General features: G+C 44.6%; 2 protein-coding genes across 2 annotated transcripts in view; one reads left to right on the top strand and one right to left on the bottom strand.

Moving 5' to 3' along the window:
- The window catches only part of T265_07234 (hypothetical protein), a gene marked incomplete at both ends in the record, with an annotated part of 12778 nt that extends 8297 nt beyond the window's left edge, over positions 1-4481 (top strand). Inside the window, 2 exons of the mRNA XM_009172699.1 lie at positions 3876-4094; positions 4190-4481. Coding sequence (XP_009170963.1) covers positions 3876-4094; positions 4190-4481 — 511 coding nt within the window. The remainder of the gene's footprint in view (positions 1-3875; positions 4095-4189) is intronic.
- Positions 1-20838, bottom strand: part of T265_07235 (hypothetical protein) — a gene marked incomplete at both ends in the record, with an annotated part of 64365 nt that overhangs the window by 16012 nt on the left and 27515 nt on the right. Inside the window, 8 exons of the mRNA XM_009172700.1 lie at positions 1706-1768; positions 3322-3429; positions 11760-11796; positions 13657-13784; positions 14473-14601; positions 18488-18567; positions 18605-18644; positions 18681-18850. Coding sequence (XP_009170964.1) covers positions 1706-1768; positions 3322-3429; positions 11760-11796; positions 13657-13784; positions 14473-14601; positions 18488-18567; positions 18605-18644; positions 18681-18850 — 755 coding nt within the window. The remainder of the gene's footprint in view (positions 1-1705; positions 1769-3321; positions 3430-11759; positions 11797-13656; positions 13785-14472; positions 14602-18487; positions 18568-18604; positions 18645-18680; positions 18851-20838) is intronic.

Here is a 20838-nt window from a genome sequence, read left to right as displayed (position 1 = left end):
TGAAAATACCCTGCAATATCTTGAATATCGTGCCAACTGAATCATGAGGCGGCCTGTGTGCAGCACATTCCGTTGGAAGACATTATAAACGAGAGATTCAATTGAGTCTCCCGTGAACACCAAATTGATTTGCAAATGAGTGTATTCCTCGAAAATATGACCTTATCTAGTTAGAGATGACGCGAATCGGCGATAATGTCTGGTTAGTTAATAAAGTCCGCGTTTAAACACCCAGAATTTATCATTTACTGGTGCCAGTGAGCACGTTCCACTAAAAAAACAAGTAGATATACAAATACAATGTATGTACCATGATAATTTATTATTTGGAGGACGTTTAATTTCAAAGAATATTGATGTGCGAAAACACACACCAAGCGCATAACTTTGAGGTAGAATAGCTTGACTTTATGTGGTAAAGCCTGTTTGGTTACAACATTTGTTGAACTGCTGTAGGCGTAAAAGTGCTTTCACATGAATGTCATTCAAAATTACACGCACATGGATTACCATGCATACGCAGGTATTATTTAATAGTGTGTTTTCCTTACCGCATGGCCCGGAGATCTTCACATTACGATCAACGTTGTAGTATTTTGGAATTATATTGTCCTGAAAAACCTACTGGGCACGAACGACGTTCACGGCTGCTGAATATAACCGGAAAAACTCATGTGCTTAGTGCTGGGAATTAAAAATCAAGATATTCCGAAACACGTTATCTTTTGTATTTGCAACTCAATCACGGCGATCGTGCACTCAGTTTTATGTATGAAATGCCGTCTTATCCGTCTTGTCCTTTCGGAATTTCGTAGTGCTTGTTTATCCCACGTATTGGAAGTATAATTTCAGTGGCAATCAACGCTTAATACGGTCACCATAAAATATAAGGTAAGATGGGGAACAAGGTGATATTTTCTGGAACTTTCGTGTGGTAATCAAGACAGATTTTCTCATTTTCGTATAATTTTTGACGGGGTCAGCTTAACGTCATCGCTAAGCTGACGAAAAGAACACGAAGTTATTTAGTTCAGTTGTTAGTCAAAAACACTTATTTCGCTATGCAACCTAACCATTTTCATTCGATTTACGCTTCCAGCATTTTAATTTTCGCAAGACTGTGGCCTCATTCAGAGCGGATTATGTGCGGCGTTTCGGCAACGAGTTACGTGCATAATATGACAGTTTTTTTAGCCATCTGTTGGGTTACACTCCAACGTTGAACTCAGCTTTTAACTCATGGTGCCGAGATAGATTTCCGTTAATTCATTATAAGAAACCAAAACCAGACATTCAACTCACTTTCCACTTCTTCAAATTTAGAGTTTTCGAGTGTTGCGTGGAACATTTGTTGGAAACAGATTACACAGCATCAAGATTTTGTGAGGCTCACACTAGGCAGTCGAACCAATCCAGCTGAACTGCTCCGTACATCGGACAGAAAGCTCTGAATTCATTCAGAAGTCGCCGTTGAAGAACACAATCACCCATTCATCTTTGCTAAACCACTATTTTATTTCAAAGCGTGTGAGTGCGTGAAATCTGCCGGGCCGAGACAACATACTTTTGGTGTTTGAAAAAAATGCGTCGTACTGTTTGAGGGATCGCACTGGTCACGTGTGTATTTGGCAATAAACGCGGCCGCATAAAAGGGTTTGAATAATGAAATTTGGTACTGCATTTGAGTGTATAAGAACCAACTTACAGATGCTAGTTCCCGGACCGGATCAATTATACCGTGAGGGAATCCGGGAGCTGATGCTACAATCTGAAAAAAATGAAGACAGACAAATCGAAACCAACCATGGCAAGTGAAAAAGACTTGACACTCAGTCAACGTGCAGTGAATAGGTCACACTAACGACTAGAGACATCGAGCTCAATCTGTTCCGATGGATTGTTAGCAAAAGGTTCATGGCATGAAGAACTGAAACAAGGCTACCGTCAAACTGGGTACTGTGAGATCTTTGTGCCTCCTTTGTTGGGGAACATGTGATCCTGCTTACAGGTGGTTAGAAACCCTGCACGACATAGTATGCAATTAATCCGTGGTGCGTATGCCATCATTTACAAGCCAGACCGCCTTGCTAAAGTTCGTATGTCGCTGGCCTTGAGTCTCATCAGCTGTATAAGAACTCGTTCAGAGACAATGGATCTCTGATTAAAACAGCAAAGTTGTGTCGGCTTAATCCAACAGCATCTTGTTCGGGAGATGAAAGATTACAGTTTTTGAGTGCGACCAACAAGGAGACCGACACATTTCGCTCTATACCGTCAGTAGCCGAAAAAGAGACGCTTGGCCGGATGGCGCGACTGGGAGCTACCTAACAGCCAGAGTTGGAACGATCGATTTGGGCACCCTGTATCCCAACTCCCTTAATTCCAAAGTACAAGCGGTCTTAAGTGCGATGGTAGCAAAAGAAATTCGGTAGATTAGTAGAGTGGATCAAACAAGGTGCCCATTAGCCGCACAATGCTCTTAGCCGCAAAACCTTCACGAGTGGAGTAAACCCTTTCACACCAAAATGTTGCATCCTGTTGCGTATGTGTTGAAACCAAAAACCACCCTAATCTACGTTCGTATTTTCGCAGCTCACCAAATTTCATCGTTCACTGGAGCAATCATACCTCTGGCGGAAAAGTCTGGTGGAACAATTTCTCAGCATCGCTGAGACCTCGGGGTGCCCAAATGGTCTGGTACTCTGAACTCAATGGCCCGATTGCTTAAGTCCATGAGAGACTTGGAAAATTCAATTCCATTGTACGAATACTGAGCGCCATCAAACAATCACATATATGCAAAAGCCACAGTGCCACCCACTCTTGTGGGCATAGCAACGGTGATCTGGCCCAGGTGCGTCTTTTTGGTAAACGGTAGGGTTTTCGCGCGCGGCTACACAGAATGATGTATCCTGCCTCACACCTGTCCCTATGACCTTGACCACAGACGGAAAAGTGCATTTAGGCGAAAGACGGGAAATCTGTTGGTCAATGTTTTGATGGCTGAATAGGCAAGTCGTACGGACATGTTCACACCGCTTCCACTGGCTCCTAAGAGTTGCATTTTCTAGCAACATACAATCGAAAATTTGACAGTCGGTGGGGCATGTAAGGTGAAACGGATTTTCAACCAAAATCAGAACTTTTCACCGGTTCGCTTTATCACGGTTTTATGGCTGCAGGATGATGGGTCCAACCATTCCAGACGAACGAAACAGGCAGATCGATGTTGCATTGCCTGCTATGCATACGGCACACTTGCACGTTTGTCGAACAAACTGGGCGAAAAGTTGGAGAGGATGAACACAATGTAGCACTTACCATGCAAGTGGACCCCGTTATGGCACTTCGCATCGCCGCCACGTCAGCCTTGTATGAAATCGGGTCGACCGGGACGTGAACAACATCGAGGTCGAAATAATGAGCAGCCTGTAATACGGGGTGAGAAAAAATAGGTGTACTTTAGACAAAAAGTCACTCCACAAGACAACGCTATTCTAGTCCTTTTACAGTATTCAAACAGGTAACACGACATAACTAATGACCAAATGATCAGTACAACCCACGGTTGCCAGACTGCCTTAACTGATTCATAAAGTGTGAGTAGAACGTGGAACTCAAACGGTGAGTTTCATTTAGCAACAAACGTTGAATGAACAAGCGTATCTGACCTTTTTATAGGTCACGTAAACAACGACTAACAGCACAGTTCGCATACAACCAAGTTGCGTTGTTGCTGCTAACCCCACACGTTTGTCAAAACAGGTAGTTCTTTTACTCCATAAATGGAAACTCACAATCAGACACAACTGGTAGTTGAACATAAGGGGATTTATAGAGAGACATTGGAGACTTTGTAATGTACTACTCCTAAGGTTGCTGAAAATTCGTCGACAGCCCACGACCGGTTTCGCATTTTTCGGGGCGAGGATTATGAAGGAGATCACGAAACGCTTGGGTGCTGTCGGTGCTACTCGCCTTCCAGGGTGGGGACCGCGTGATCCTCACTGTGCCTGGTTGGAGACACTACAAGATATGGCTGCCAACCTATGTCAGTGGCGTTTTTGTTGTCAGATTCTATCCAGATTGCCTGAGTGAATGTCTGGAGGTGTAGGCACCTCGGAATGATTGTGGTAAGCTAGCACTAAGTCCCTTCCCCGCCCACCTTTACTCTTTTCTCTACAATAAGGCTTTCAAATAAATTACGGTTGTACGGCAGTGAAGCATCAATGTTGAACACTGATGTCATGCTGTCGATGATGATGATGATGATGACTTACAAGGTCACTGACAACTCTTCGACAGCTTACTACCGGTTTCGACCTTTCTCGGGTGCATTGGATAGGTGTAGCCCCCAGTTTCCATCCACCTCATGTTCTAACAACCTGCGGGCAATTGAGGAAAAACACCCACTTTTAACTACACCGGCTTCGGCGAGAGATTCAACTGAAGTAACGGTTCAGTCATACGTCAAAACGTAAATTCTGTAAACTTGAAGTTCAGACGAGAGTGAGGTGGACGTGATGTTACTAATCCTGCTACTATCTACGACTAATCTGGTATCGAATGGGCTTCCAGCGACTGTGATGCTCGTGACCTGACCAGGAATTCCTGACAGACAGAAAGACTAATCGATCAACGCAACTAGGACAGTCATTGGGTCGTTGTTAGAGCCGTCAAGGCCATAGAACTCAAGCCTGTTCAGAAATGAACATTCAGGCACATCCAGTGTGCTTTAGCGGGGCAGAAGTAACACGCTCGCCTCGCATGTCAAATGTCCGTAATTCGGTTCGCGACACGGTACGCACTGCTGATGAGCTCTAATAGAAGCCAAACTGGAGTCCAGTGCTCGCCCCTTTTGTGTGGACTCGCCATAACGATTGCGCCAAGACAGGAGAACTGTTCAAACGAGAGTGAATTGAGCGTGAATTTTACAAATCCCCCTACAACCAATAGCCAGAACTGACGGTAATCATTGAAACTGGTTCAATTTATGTACGTAACACACTACCCATTAGGTTACTGAAGACTCTTCGACAGCCCACTACCGATTTCACCCTTCTTTAGGCTCATCAGAGAGCGGCACTGCCCGAGTTTCCGTCATCATAAACGAGAGATTCCGCCGCGCTCCAGGTGAGTCTCCTATCAAAACCAAATTAGTATGTAAATGAGTGTACATCACTGATTCAAGTCATGTTTCCGTTGGGTGAAAGTACTGTGCTGAGACTGTAGTTCAAAAAGTATATACGCGCGTGGAAGAACGGCGGTTAGCCGTCGTTCAAGTCAAGGAATATCACCGTCATTCAGGGTGGTGTGTCACCGAGTCTACGATTGATACACACATATTTTCGGTTGATTGTGGGCCACTGGTCCGTCCACATCCTGCGACGTTTGCAACGGGGAGCAGTCAACGCTCAACTGTCAAGGTTTCAACTGGAAAATTGTTACATTCAAATTCGGTAACACAGTCCGCAAGATGGGGCGAGATGGCGAATTTAATGACCGGAAAGTTCGTGGTTCGAACTCGACCTCTGCCTCTCGACTTCCCCTGTCTAGGCTTGGGCAACATGCCAGTATCCCAGCCCTCGTGCAACCTTCGGGTGGCATGGCAGTTAGGCACCGAAAGGGTGCTACAGCTGAAAGACAGTCCGCAAATGGACTAGAAAACGTGAAATCCGTGCAGTTTTTTTCGCATATGTGAACCATGCATTCTGTACAATTTTATGATCCGCCCGTTGTTCGTTGCACATCAATTCGGTTTTGACAGCAGATCTTACAGAATCCTAGCTGAATGGTTCATGATATTCCCCAACTGAATGTGCTCCACAGAGGCTACTTCGCGTTCGAAATTTCACAATATTTCCCTAATGGAACGAGTACACCAGTTATAGGAAAAACCATCACGATATCTCGAATGTCGTCCAACTGAAACAAAAGACGGTCTTTGTGCAGCACATTCTGTTGAAAAAATGTCATTAAAGGAACATTCAGCAGGCGCTCAGTAAAGTCTCCGAGTTGGCTGGAACTTTATTTTCAGACAAGCGCCTATTGGCCTTCCTAATTACGGACTTAGTAGTTGACGACCAAAGAGAACCACATTTGCCGGGTTTGAATTCGACTCGAGGACTGATTGTCACTAGGTCTGGCACCTTGCCTCGTTGTAACACGAAGTCCAGCATAGCTAATTTATTGATCAATTAGAGAAAAAACATCAAACAAGACCGAAACGCATTCTTTACGCGTTGAACACAAGCGTACTGCTCAATCTGGGCTCGTTTTTGTAGGTATGTCATTCCAGGTGTATTTTAGTCACTTGCGCTCATCGAGGTCACAGAGCAGTACAGTGCTCAACTTACTTCATTCCTCTAAGATGAAACCCATCGGGTATGCATCTCAATCTGCCAACACAATCCAGTTACCGGTAGATAATGTCCACAGAATGGAAAAGTGTGCGGACCAATCTAAAAACTGTCATCGATGTGGCGGTATTTCGGACTGTTAGTAAACCTTCACTGACGAATCCACACACACCTCAAAGAATATTATTATAAGCGGAAAGGTACTATCGGGTCGGGAAAGCTAGTCCTGACGGCTGAGTTGACATATGACGGTGTGCGGTTGTCACACGAAGGAATCATGAGGGCTGGGATACTGCCAGGTTGCCCAAGCCTACACAGGGGAGGTCGAAATGCAGAGGTCGAGTTTGCACCACGGACCTTCCGGTCAGTAAATTCGCGCTCCACCTCGCCCCCTGTGCGGTTGCCAGTACAGAAGGGTTGTTATACAAGTATTTGATCAGTACAAAAGTCCACTAAAGTCCGCTTAACCTTCTTAAAACATAACGGCATCATCCTAGCGCTTGTCAACTCACAGAATGAAAAATTTGAAGCACCACCTAAGGGAAATATTAGGAGAAATTGCCCTGAAACATCAAGACGCGGAAACCGAATTCACAAAACCCAAAGGTCACAAGTGTCAGTGACTCCACAGCCAACATGAACTGCTGACTGACACTGGGCAGTAGTCAAGCCCCGTAGATGGAAGAGCTATCAGTGATCATCCCTCCAGCTATCTTAAAGCTTATTCCAACTGCAGCAGAACACCATAAGCGAGAGGTTTAGCTACGTTCCAGATGGATCTCTCGTCAAAACCTGACTGAGTGTACAAGTCAAATTTCGTGCAATTTGCGTTCAAGTAGAAACTAAGGTTGATGGAAACTTGGAGACTGTCTACTGGACCGGTCGTGGAGGATCTTTCAGCAACCTTGTAAGTAGTGTGTTGCGTCCACATCTGGAAACGAGGATTTTCTGTTGACCATCAATAGGTCCGCCGGTTGTTTACGGAAACCTTACTGAAGCCAAAACACAGGCTCTTTGAAGACCATTTTTCATGGGGTAGCAATAAAACTAGTGAAACTTGACATGGCTAGAAACCGGATAACTTTTTTGAAAAACTGTTCACTGTAAACGTTGTGTTCGTTCTGGTTGCTATTTTTCGAAGGGAGTTGTGGTCGATTTACCCGAAAATGATCGGTAGTCTGCTAGGAAGACGGCACTTGGAAATGTTTCATTGTTTTCTTACTCATACGGTCATAGAGTGCACAAACCGTATAAATGCCAACTGACAGTCGCCGAAGTGAAATTCCGCCGCACCAAGGGCAGGTGTAAGGTCACTTGGAGCGAGTAAAGGTCAATCATGAAATGATATCCACAGTATGACGTTTCTCGGTGGCTACGATGAACAAAGTGTCACACCATCGGCAGTGATAACCTGGGAACATCTTATCGTGGTTAGAGCTAGTAGCCGTGTTAACGAGTGAGGGTACTGGAAATGAGAAACTTCACACTACAGGTGACGGTTATAAACTTCTCGCATAAGCCAAACGGTGTTGGCACATTAGTAGCGAGCGCATGAGTAAAGGATGGCTGATGTAATCGTACGACACATGGGTTACGATACATACGTTGGGGAAAACGGCCCCCCGCAAGTAATAATCGTTTAGCTGTTACACCCGTTCGGCCCCTAACCGCCTCGCTAAGGGAAGCACGAGGGTTGAGGTACTACCAAGTTGCCCAAGCCTAGAAAGAATCAGTCGATACGTCGCGGTTGGGTTCGAACTGCTGAGTCTCCGGTAACTAATTTCGCGTCATAAGCATCTCGAATCAATGGCTAATTACAACGAATAGTTATTAGATTCATCCGAAAAAGGGCCAAAATCTTTTTCAAAAATGATTGGACAGAAGTAGGAAATGTGAGTCTGTCTGAAGTGCAGCGGTTACGACTTTCGCGGACCGCTAAAACACAACATCTCGCACCATGAGCTGCATTGTGGGGTATTCCTTGAAAGCGATTTAGTGACTTAAATGCTACTGATGTACGGTTTTTTCATTCATATACATATATATTCATATATATACATATATAACACATCGATCACTTGGAACAAGGACTTAGATTCTGCACGGAAAACATTCTGGCATCAAATCTGGATTTTCCGGAGGTGTATATCTATTCAGACGCCTCTGTAGGCCTCTGTACTTTCGACACCACGATTTTCATGTTTCGATTGATATAGCGGTCAGAAAATCTACTCTGTTTTAGCCGAATTTCTTACAGGCCAAGCGGGGAGAAGGAAATCGTTCATCTGTAACACCCTTTCGGTGCCTAGCTGCCATGTCACACACGAAGGAGGCACGAGGGCTGGGACACTATCAGGTCGCCCAAGTCTAGACAGGGGAAGTCGAGAGGCGGAGGTCGGGTTCGGGCCACGGACCTTCCGGTCAGTAAATTCCCGCCCTAACCACTGACACCGATTGTTGTGAATACATATATAACAAAAATTCTCTAGGAAAATCGCCCGGGTATCACATTTCAAGAATTGACGTCCTCAGTTTGACAGAGGGTTGTCAGGAGACTTCATCAGTCTGGGGGTCTTGGTAGTGCAATATTGGAATTCATCTCTTTAGTGGGTTTCAAATGCAGTAACTTCACTACTCGAGCACAGTGTTCCAGAAGTACCCAGCAATTCTCGACAAATACACTCACTCGCATGTCAACGAAGTTTTCGCGGGAGACTCAACTGAATCTCTTGTTCATGATATTCTTCAACTGAATGTGCTGCACAAAGGCCACCCACCGTTTCAGTTGGTACGATATTCCAGATATCGCAACATATTTTATCCAAAATGAACGGTTTGTCGTTTCATGATGACCACTGAGCACGGTGTTCTCTTGATGACAGGGTCCGAAAATTCCGACGCCTTGCAAATCTAGTCAGAAGTGCTCGATTACCACAGCGCGGTATCGTGGAACGACATCGATGGGATGAGTGGCTCCGAAACCCACGGTAAGTCCACGGTAGCCTTTTGTCGCCCAATGACATTTCTAACCTTTAATCGCTGCGACCATGGGGAACTTCAGAATGTGTGTATAAATTAACACAGTGGCCTAAGGACAAAAGATGTCCGCCGGTCGACGACTGCCGGATGTCCCGTGACCAGTAATAACCATTCTGCCGCGGCTCGTTTTCGGTGAACGCTTGCCGCGCAATCTGAAGGAAGCACCCAGGAGTGGAGCAGATGCTGGGGTTGGGTTGCAACCAAGAAGTTCCCAGTGAGTTCGCGACTTAACCACTAAGCCAGAAAGAGCTCATATTCAGTACTCTCGAATGATATTGCCCAAGTTGTGGTCTTATGATGTACGCCTAAGTAGTCAGATAATCTCAGCATTCGATTACACCGACTTCTAATAGACAGCTTATCAGGACACTGGAAAAATGGGAGGTGACTGCCGTTCGTTAAGACCTAGTCATCGTCGAAAAGTAGTTTAGGTTTCCAACGAAGATGAAATCACCCTCCCGAAAGGTATTGCCTGGATTGTTTGCCTAGCGAATTCGCTCTTGACAATGAAGAATTACGCGGTGAGACGAGTAATAAATACAATCGATATAAGCTCGATCAGAGCTCCGAATAATCCTGGCTTCCCGAGTGATGGCTTACTAAACGATCCACGTGATGTTTGGGTAGTTTTCAATTCGGAGCGTGCTATTTATATGTTGCGCTGAATGTCGTTCAGTGGTTAAGGCACAAACTTGGCGATCGGAGGGTCCATGGTTCGAACCCAAACTCAGCATCTTCTCCGCTCCTTTCTGGGCTTGGGCAACCTGGAATTATCTCAGTCTTCGTGTTTCCCTCGAGTGGCATGGCCGCTAGGCGCCAAATGCGTGTTACAGCTAAACGGTCTTGCAATTACCAAATATATTGTTAAGGCTTTACTTTCGGTCTGAAATCAAGAAAGTTAGCCCAGCCACTGTTGAGTAGTCGATATGCCGATCATTAATAACGCGCACCTCACGAATCTCAACAAGGACCTGAAACCTGAAATCTCCAGACAGGCGGCAAAAACACTTTAAACTTTGAGCTTTGAGCAATGAGATTTATTCGACACATCTCATCCACAATTGTTCAGATGCACATCACGTGACCTGAGTCTACAAACTGACCAAAACGTATTGCTTTCCAGTTGAATGAATTTGGTTGACCGCGATAACAAATCAATAGCTAAGATGAGTGACAATTCGTAAGATGTGGGTCGGGAGGAATCAAGTATCGTACAGGTGAGACCTCAAGATGCTTTGAATAGAATAACTACATGTAAGAGAAGCTTACGGTTCCGAATCCCCCAAGGACTGAAAACGGGCGCAAAACACATGAACGGTAGTCTCTCACATGCTCCCGAACGTGATTCTACCGAATTTAAATTGAAAATATCAAAGCCAGGTGGTAACAATGGGCGATCGGAGAAACCCAGTCGAATTTGAACAGAGCAGTGGACCGAAAACACACCGCCCGCAGACTACGATAACTGATGAGCAGTTTGAGGCCAGATGCGAGTGACTCCATTTTCAGTCAATCCTTTTTTTACATGCAATTCAATTCTTCCTCGAGCAAAGGATCAAGCAGGAATTTTTAAACAGCTTTATCAGAGGCAACCGCGGTCAAAAACGTGTGAGGTAACAGTACTGATGTTCTTCGGTAAGATTACGAGTGCTCGCTACCAGGGGAAACACTTTCAGGCGATACCAAAACGCCACCGCAGTGACGGTTACTGGTCTCGGATAAAGAGTTTCTGATACATTCTCCACGCGGTTAGTGCGAATGTCTTCAGTGCCTTCTATCAGCGTAGGATTAAGAAAAATCTGTACCCGCATTAAAGTAAACAATCCCATGTAACCTTGCATGTGTGCCATTCTGTCGTACACACTGGGAGTTTTCAAGACGAACTAAAAACAAACGTCATATGCATAGCAAGGAACTACTCAAAAATCGGTCATGTGAAGACTTCCAACTTCCAACTCCGAAACTGAGTGGGTTACTGCTTTGAAACGATCGAAAAGTCATTCAACCAATCGAGAAAAAAGTACAACAAAGTGGTTTACGTTTTTTTTTCGAGGCGGACGGATAGCAGCATACCACCAAAAACCTGCTAGACAGATCATCCTCATGGGAGGGATCCCGTACGTGTACCGCATTCATATTGCACCAGTTCCCCGAGAAATCATATGCTTGACAAAACCCGTCACTTGCTAAGCAAACCTAAATCTACCGTGGTCACCGGTTATCCTGGAGACGCGCGAGTAGTCTTTGCCCATTAAGTTTGGAAACTGAACGAGTTGTGTCGCATAAACCGACCAAACAGAAGAACGTTGTAACATAACGTTCTTCAAAGCATCAATAGATGGGGAACAGTCAACAACTCACTTTATCGAAAGCTGGATGAGCAGATTCCGCGAGAACTCTGAAATAAATAAGGAAGCAACTATGAATTAAATAGGTTAAATTATATACGTTCGGCTGCAACGCCCATTCGATGCCTGACGGTCATGCCACCCGAAAGAAACACGACCGATGAGATACTCCCAGGCTGCCCAGTCAAGGTACGTGAGTTGGGTTCGAACCACGGATCCTGCAGCTAGTAAGTTCGTGCTTTGAACTTTTTTGAGAATCATCCCAAGGTAAATAATGGGTTTTTGTGCAAAACAATTTTTTTCCATGTTCTTTTGTAGTAAATGTGTCACAGGATCTTCAAAGAGACAGACCTCCGGCGCTCGTCAGGCTAGCATGGTCCGGAGAGTAACCAAAAGAGCCATGTGACTGATTCCTATTCGCCTATCCGATGAGCCTCAGTGAAGATGGCAGGTATGATGTGCTCAAGACGTCTACGGGTCTGACCAAATGTCTGCCCTACATATGCGATAAATCTTCAATTTAATGGCTTGGAAACTACTATGTGAAGGCCAGTGAATATGACCCATGAATAAATCAACCAGGATGAGATCAAACAGTCTTTTGTCTTTACGATTTATCTTGGAAGCCGAAGCTAACAACAGCTACTGCCTCAGTTCAGCATTGGCCTTCCACACCTTGTGGAAGCGGAAGAAACCTCACGGAAAGTACACAATTTCATGCAAACAAAAATATCCTATATTTTGTGTTCTCTAATTTGTTCTTTACCACGCCACTATTTGTGGACCGGCTCGGCTTGATAAAACATGATCGAGACAGTGTAACGGAAAGAGTCGATCGATTAAAATGCGACTCGGTGATATTCATCCGGTGATTATAATGGCGCCACCAAACATCAATTCGATAGGAACACAAATCAAAATATGTATCGAAATTTCTATCTTACAATGTTTGGGACAAGGACGGCGGTGCTGATTTGTAGGTGGCGCGGTTCGACCGGATGATTTTGATCTCACTGGTTCGGATAACACACTGTTACCGAATCCGAGCCAGTCGCTACGGTTGACTGCCTTGGAGACAGACTTATCGATCGACACACGATACTGCTATTGGTCGTAAACAAACTGAATGATACGGGGTAACGTCGAGCCTACGATTTAAAAAGATAGTTTTACTTCCACCTACACAGGATTGTTTTTGCTTCCCAATTGCTTAATGTGTCCATGCTAATCCAATAACGGTCCTAGGGTGCCATTGTTCCAAATATCTTGTTTCACCACAGTACGCTCTTATTGATATACAGGAACTAAAGGGTTTCACAGACCGGGAAATTGTGTCCGCTCCCAATATGAAATCGACTGTCATTCAGACAGGCAAAAGTCCAGGCGATCTCGATGACGTGATATCAGTCAAGTGGCTGTCGTACTGACGTGCAGATGTGTGTAATGTTCCTTCATTTGTCTATTAACAAAGAATGCTCAGATATGAGGACCTTAAACGCATAGTCAAAAGGCTCAGTTCATTCTTTCAAAGCACAGGAGAATGCACGTTCCATGTTGAAACAAGCACACGGTATACCATCCAGCAATGTGCTTACTACACTTTCACCTGGTCGAATTGGAAGTGTAACTCTGATTAGTTGTTGTGTTGCATGCGAGCTTGTAATAACAGTTGTCCCCTTAAAAGAAACCAGGTTCCGTAATCATCCACTATTGATTATCCCTATTCAACAGTGAAGTTGCTGCCAGAAGAGACTGGTTTGGTCTGTTCTTTAGGGTGGCACCTACGAAGGGGGGATAACTGCGGTATCCAAACGCAGTCCCCACCGAAACACTCACCAGATAACAGAGACCCAGGAGCTGACCTCTGTTACGGCAGGCGATCAATTTTGGGTGTACAAAGAAGTCGTTACAGGAACGCCATGGCGAAAAGTTGGAAGAAACTCACGTACATCGATGGATTGCGTATCCCCTTGGCGCGTGCACGTTCCCGGTAAGCAAGGCAAGCTAGCATGATGCTTTCTGTTCCACCCGAGGTCATCTGTGAAAAGTGTAAAAAGTACCAGAGAGGCTTGGCAAGGACCCATTTTCAAAGCACACAGCAATCTAAAACACCATAGTTGCTGGACAGAAGTTTACTCCTTTAGAGCCAAACAGTATTATTCAACGGTTGAAACTTGATGAGTGATCCCTCAAAGAAAATTCACTCCAGACCAAGTATACCGTCTATAGGTACTGGTTCCCCCTCAGGACGACCCGTAGGCCGTTCCTCTGTAAGCTCACACCATAAGAAATCCGCAGCTGTCAAAGCAGCTCATTGTGCTTGGCTCTAACAAAAACCTCCCACTTGTGACTTCCGGTAGTTGATCGCATGCCGCAGTCGCCACACAACCAAGGACGATCAAAAATCATTCCTCTGCAAAACCTTAAGGACGGCATGTGAAGCCACATCAGGTTTTTTATCCAAAGTTTACGGTGCCCCTTTCTGCTCAAAGGTTGGTCTCCAGTCCACAGAAGTTGCTAGTGGATATTGAATGGAATGGCAAGACTAACAACGTTTCGTCTTCGAAAACACAACCCTAAGCATGATTTTGAAAAATGTAGCTTTCCAAACTAGATTATCGACAAGTGGTAGTGATAAGTCACCACGTGCTTTCTTGTACCAAATAAAACGTTGTAAAGTATGGTCGGCAGTCGACGCTAGAACAGCCCTAAGTGGACTAACTCACCGTTCCACAGGCATCTCCGTCCCCATGAAACATTGATAGACACATGCGAACCACCTCAGCCTCCATTCTCCGTACGTCTGGGAACAGGTCAGGGTGGAGTGGGTTAGCCCATATGAATTCCTTGAAAACCTGTGCGAACAGCAGAATAGAGGAATTCAACGAATTACAGCGATAGCAACTTTGTCCAAAGACGATGCAAATGCACTTGACTTTCATATTAGAAGGCCCACAGACGGCTTTGCTAATCATAAGCGCCCAAATTAGAGAAACCGGAAAATTCACCATGCTAATACAACTGTCGTTTCTCGATTTCTATGACACCATGAGACTCTTAGTACGATGAACTCAACGGAAACTAGACGATAGTGTGTCAAGGCACATGAGCTTAACCGACTATACTTATCCGCCACAACTTTAGGACAAGGAAAATCTCTGACCAACATGTCTTGGGTTCGAATACCGTGGATGCAGGTTATTGCACAATTCCACTACGACGTGCGGACTGAAGACCAAAACCAGGGTCACAATCGTCACATTTAACTGTTGAAAGTCGTTTATAGTGACAGCTGCTCTCATCAGTGGTAGATACGACTCACTTTCTTTTGGGTGCGCGTAAAAGGGGGTGGGAAGCGATTAAATGCACTAAAACTACTTAGACTACAAAACGGCGTCCATTGCAGAATATGGACGACTCTTCGTGAATTCTATGCGGTGACAGATAATACGCCCAACATATCGACATATGACCAACATATGACCAAGAATTCCAACAAAAATCAGCTCTTGTAAGTAGTCAAAGTGCACCGAGACAATAGTTGAACATAACACTATATCGTGTGCGCAGAAACGTGTGAGAGATGTTCACAAAGCTCCTCAAGTAAGAGTCTAAATGGTGGAAAACAAAAAGAGAATAGCTTATCGGAAGTCATTACATCACCTTGAGGGACGAGATGGCCCAATTGGTTAGGGTGCGAATTCACTGACCAGAAGGTCCTTGGTTCGAACCCGACTTCTGTCTGGGCAACCTGGCAGTATCCCAGCAGCCTCGTGCAACTTCGGGTGGCATGACAGTTAGGCACCGGAAAGGTGCTACAGATTACCTTTTTTCATTTTACATAACCTTGAATGGAAATAGCGGTAAGCTGAGCAACGAGACGGCGTTTAAAACCAGAGGCCCTTCCGCTCCCCAAGGCAAAAAACGCCCACTCGAACAAGGTGGAATGAATAATTAACATGATAGCTAAAATAAACCCAACCATTTCCCCCAAAAGACTTTGGCTTCACCGGCTCCAGGAATTACGTTGGGTTCGAAACACGGACCTTACGTCATTAAGTTCGCGCCTTAACAACTAATCCATCCCGAGATCTATCATATGAACGCATTTGCACTGAGGTCACTCCGTAATCTACGACGCCTTATTTGGAATTAACAGCAATAAAGTGAAAAAAACAGGAAAACTTATCGAATGGCAAAAATCACTTATGAGCATCTAACAAAACTTTTGGAAAATTTCGCCTAAACAAAAACCCCTCAAAGATACGAATCTCGTCAACTTCAATCGAAATTTTACGTATTCCCTAATTGTGAATAACGGGGTTGAAGGACACTACCACCTTGGCACGTCAGTTGTATCCGAATGTGTAATAACACTTACCACTTCGCACGACACAGAAACGCCAAATTCTCCATGCTCCTACATACCCACACTTGACCATTTTCTGGCGAAGCATGTATAAATCACTAGTTTAGCCGCCACGCGTGACAAATTTTTACCAACAGGGGAAACCCTGTGCACGGTGGTCCATTAGGGTGCCAATTATGTCTTGTACATTCGGACACGCAGCCCCCTGCCCTCTTCAACAAGAACGGGAACTCACTGTTAACATATGATGGTGTCCAACTACCATAAATGGAACGAGAAAGATAGCTGTAGTAAGAAGATATTCGAAAGTGCCTGAATCTTCGAAGAACACTGAAATAAACGTGTTCCAGCGCCGTGGTGAAAAAAAGTCGACACATTTGACCCAGAAACATTAGTCCGACGCAAGTTAGCACAAATGGACGGGGTATGCGATGGGCTACCATCGGAGTCAGTTACGCGCCAGGTGCGAAGATACTAACTTGAGCCATAACCATAGAGTTATGAGGAACTCACAGTAATCAGTTTGGGGTGAGTCCAAAGCTTTTAAAAATTATCAGCGTAGCAAAATACATGTGCCTAATGTGGTTTTCCAAAACCCAGAACTTTAAAATAAACTTCAGGGGCTTTCAGTTTTTCGTCTAGAAATGATACAGATTGACTAGGTGTTTTGTTTGAAGGAACAGCGAACCGAGAAATCCCTACCTTTGGTAATATTATCCTGAAAGAAGTCTGAAGGCACATGGTTGAAGTCGGGATAGCCAATGACGTTACTCCCGCACATGCGGCCAATGTATGCCTTGTTTATTAGATTCCTTGTGTAAAGACTGAAAAAATACGCCTTAAATGACTGAGCTTGGTAGAACAGCAAAATCTACCGTCACAATGAATAGATGATACACAGTTAGTCGACTGATAAAATAATGTGACCACCAACTCGCTAGAGACGCCACAGACGAATGCGGCTGAAGCACGGCCATTTCCAAAGAGTCGGATCCCCCATATTTTCACCCACTATCGATACACTATCGTTGAAAGAATGAACGGTGCGGCGACCGATATCGAAAGTTAAAATTCATAGTGTCTGTGTTAGGTCCATTTCTCAAATGAAACCTCCTAGAGAGATTGAAAGTAAACCAAGGAGCAAATGACCAGCTTTTAAACATCCAAACGGTGATATTCGGCGTCCATCCACATCTGTTACCACAATCTTGGTGACGCTTGAACGACAGTCCTGAACGTTCAAAATACAGTTTGGTATAACCAATCAGTTGTTTTTCTGGCCTTCCTTTGTGAGATAAGGTCGAAATCGCTCAGCTATGGTACCCAGTTGGAGCAGGGCAACCAAAGAGAAGCATCAGAATTGAGTCACTGACAGGTTATCCAGGCCTGCACAGAGTGATAAACTGTACAATTCTCACTGGTCAGTGCGCAACTTTCCTCGGGCTCATTAAAAAAATCGTTCAGCTGTAACACCACTTCGGTGCTCAGATGCCATGCTACCCGAAGGAAGCACGAGGACTGGGATATTCCCAGATTTCCAAAGCCTGGACAGAGGAAGTCGAGAAGCGTAGGTCGGGTTTGAACCACGGACCTTCCGGTGAGTAGATTCGCGCTTTAACCACTGAGCCATCGCACCTCAGGCTCATTAATGAGGAGTGTGTTGTAAACATTCCCTAATTTGCGATTGGGCCAGCCACACGAGAAGCCAAACGGTAAACTGTGAACGATTGGAACCGAAACCGTATAACCAGTCGTGCAGGTAGCAACAGGACTACGACGGCGGAACACAGAGAGCGCTGTATACCAATTACATGGTGTGGGGGGGGGGCAAATGACTGGCAAAAGGTGAATAGTCCAGACAAAATACACTCGCGCACTCGGTATTCGTAAAATGCTACATCGTAATGGTGATCACCGTCGTGAACAGATACACTGCTGCTTCACTGTAAACAGACAGCTTATGCAAAAACGAGCGATCTGGATATAAATCAGTGAACTTCAACTGTGATATATTCTAATGATTGACACAGCCTTCATTTGGTGCAGAACGGTCAACAATGGTACTCACAGCTTCCAGTTAACAGCTAGCAGTCGACACACACGAGTGCTCTTAGAAAAGCAATTACGGTTGCACGCAGCAAACGTCCAGCTTCCACACCGACCCACGTCGGAGTAAATGCAAAAATATAACCTAACCAAAAGTTTTCTGATGAGGTAGCGAAACTATCTAGCACAGAAGACTGTAGAGATCGAATGGAATCATGTGTAAACGCGTCGAACGCATAAATGAGTGCACAATTCGTATGAACCTGAGTAAGGCCATGGGGACAACAAGACCATACAAAATGCACTGGAACAACCATCCAACTCACTCTAGAGGAAAGATCAGCCAATGATGAATCCTTAGGATATACACTCCCTGATGCGAATCCTTCGTTCCACCGAATATACTCTGCAAAGCTGAATAAGAGTGAATAAAAGTATACTACCTGAGGCCTTGTACCTCCGTAATTTCTGTACCACCTTGTCCTGAAAATTCTATAAATCATAACTGACAAGACAAACCGATGACAGCCCATATGCTGGTAGCGAAGTTTCATACACCACCCTTGAGTCCTTGTGGATCGAGTCATGGACATCTGCCAAGGCTTTGTTGATTTTTAGTTGGACAATGTAATTGAGTCCCGGACACCACCGTAAAAAACGTAGCAAGCACTGTCTGGGATCACATTCGACTAAGGAAATTTAGGCGAAAAAATATATTACTGGTGTTGACGAGGAGCAAAAGCCCCAGGATTGTCAATGCAACCAATAATGGAACATTCTTCTCAATTAACCCGTCGCGTAGACGCCAAACAAATTCCTCGGAGGCACTCAGCAAATTCTTGGCCTATACAAGGATAGAGAAAATCCGCGAGATATACCAACAAGTCCATTCGAGGGCTCAACCTTGAAAATTCTAAATGTTTCAAGGTCAACCGGTCTAGTATACTCTTTTCATAGATTCAAGGAAGGAAAACGCTAGATGCAAGCGTTCGCCAGAGCTAGAGCAGTTGAACTTGTTCCTCTAGTCCAGTGGCCGCGACCCTCTGTAGAACAACCAAAAAAGGGAGTTGCACAAATCTTGAAGGGGTTTGGGATTTTGCTTGCAAGTGCGTGGACTCGAGAAGCACATGATTGAAATGTGCTTTTGATCGGATGCTAGAAACTACTTCAGGAGGAGCGGATCGCTTCACGCATTCACGAATTCATTTGAATCGATACTGATGTAGAGTATCAAGGGTTTTGCCCAGGTTTCCTTGGTTGGTTTTTTCTTGTCGTCCACCAGCTACCCTTCACCTTGTTGTGTTATGTACATTTATTTTACATCCATTGTAACACTACGTATTTCACCAATTGCATAATCGATTTTTTGGTTGAATACGAAAAACTACAGAAAACGCGCACTTGTACAATCTCACATAATACAAGCGTGGTCACTTGCTTCGACTCTCTCTTCTGATTTCGCTCGCGCTTGCAGCGGTCGTTCGCGAGTCTCATGTACTGACTCTGGTACCAAAACATTTCAGACCATCTTCGGAATCTATTATATGCGGGAACTGTTCGGAAGAAGACCACCGGACCAACATAATTGGATTATTATTCACTCGCTGACCTGGGCCAACGACGAACTATTTTAAAGAGAACAATTTTTAGTGAGTCTGTTCCATCTGACCTGTTTATTTTTGTATACACAACCAAGCGTAATTAATTTTATTTCTTCGCCACAAACTTGTGGTAAACTAACTTACTGGGTAGCCAGACCACTACAACCTAAAGGGTACAAGTGAAACAACGGAGCAGTACTGTTCTTTAAGTTTTCAGCAGGGGGCAGTAAGATGTGCAACGCGATAATTGGCACAAAGAAGCGTCTAATAGTCCTTTGTTCTAGAAGGGGCGTGGACAACCGTCGGAGAAAGGTTATTCCATTCAGGTACTACCCGAAATGGGAAATTTTTTTGCTCAGCGAAAGTGTGCGCATGAAAATCTCCATAGCATGCCACCGCTCTGTGTGGGCTGCATCAACGGTAAAAAAAACCGTTTGGCCACACCATTNTTTGATCGGATTCTGGAAACTTCTTCAAGAAGAGCGGATCGGATCACGCATTCACGAATACATTGAATCGATGACTGATGTAGAGTATCAAGGGTTTTGCCCAGGTTTCCTTGGTTGGTTTTTTCTTGTCGTCCACCAGCTACCCTTCACCTTGTTGTGTTATGTACATTTATTTTACATCCATTGTAACACTACGTATTTCACCAATTGCATAATCGATTTTTTGGTTGAATACGAAAAACTACAAAAAACGCGCACTTGTACAATCTCACATAATACAAGCGTGGTCACTTGCTTCGACTCTCTCTTCTGATTTCGCTCGCGCTTGCAGCGGTCGTTCGCGAGTCTCATGTACTGACTCTGGTACCAAAACATTTCAGACCATCTTCGGAATCTATTATATGCGGGAACTGTTCGGAAGAAGACCACCGGACCAACATAATTGGATTATTATTCACTCGCTGACCTGGGCCAACGACGAACTATTTTAAAGAGAACAATTTTTAGTGAGTCTGTTCCATCTGACCTGTTTATTTTTGTATACACAACCAAGCGTAATTAATTTTATTTCTTCGCCACAAACTTGTGGTAAACTAACTTACTGGGTAGCCAGACCACTACAACCTA

The sequence above is a fragment of the Opisthorchis viverrini genome (assembly GCF_000715545.1).
Source record: "Opisthorchis viverrini unplaced genomic scaffold opera_v5_164, whole genome shotgun sequence".
Taxonomy (NCBI): Eukaryota; Metazoa; Platyhelminthes; class Trematoda; order Opisthorchiida; family Opisthorchiidae; genus Opisthorchis; species Opisthorchis viverrini.
The sequence above is the reverse complement of the archived record's forward strand: the minus strand, read 5'-3'. Positions and strand labels throughout refer to the sequence as shown.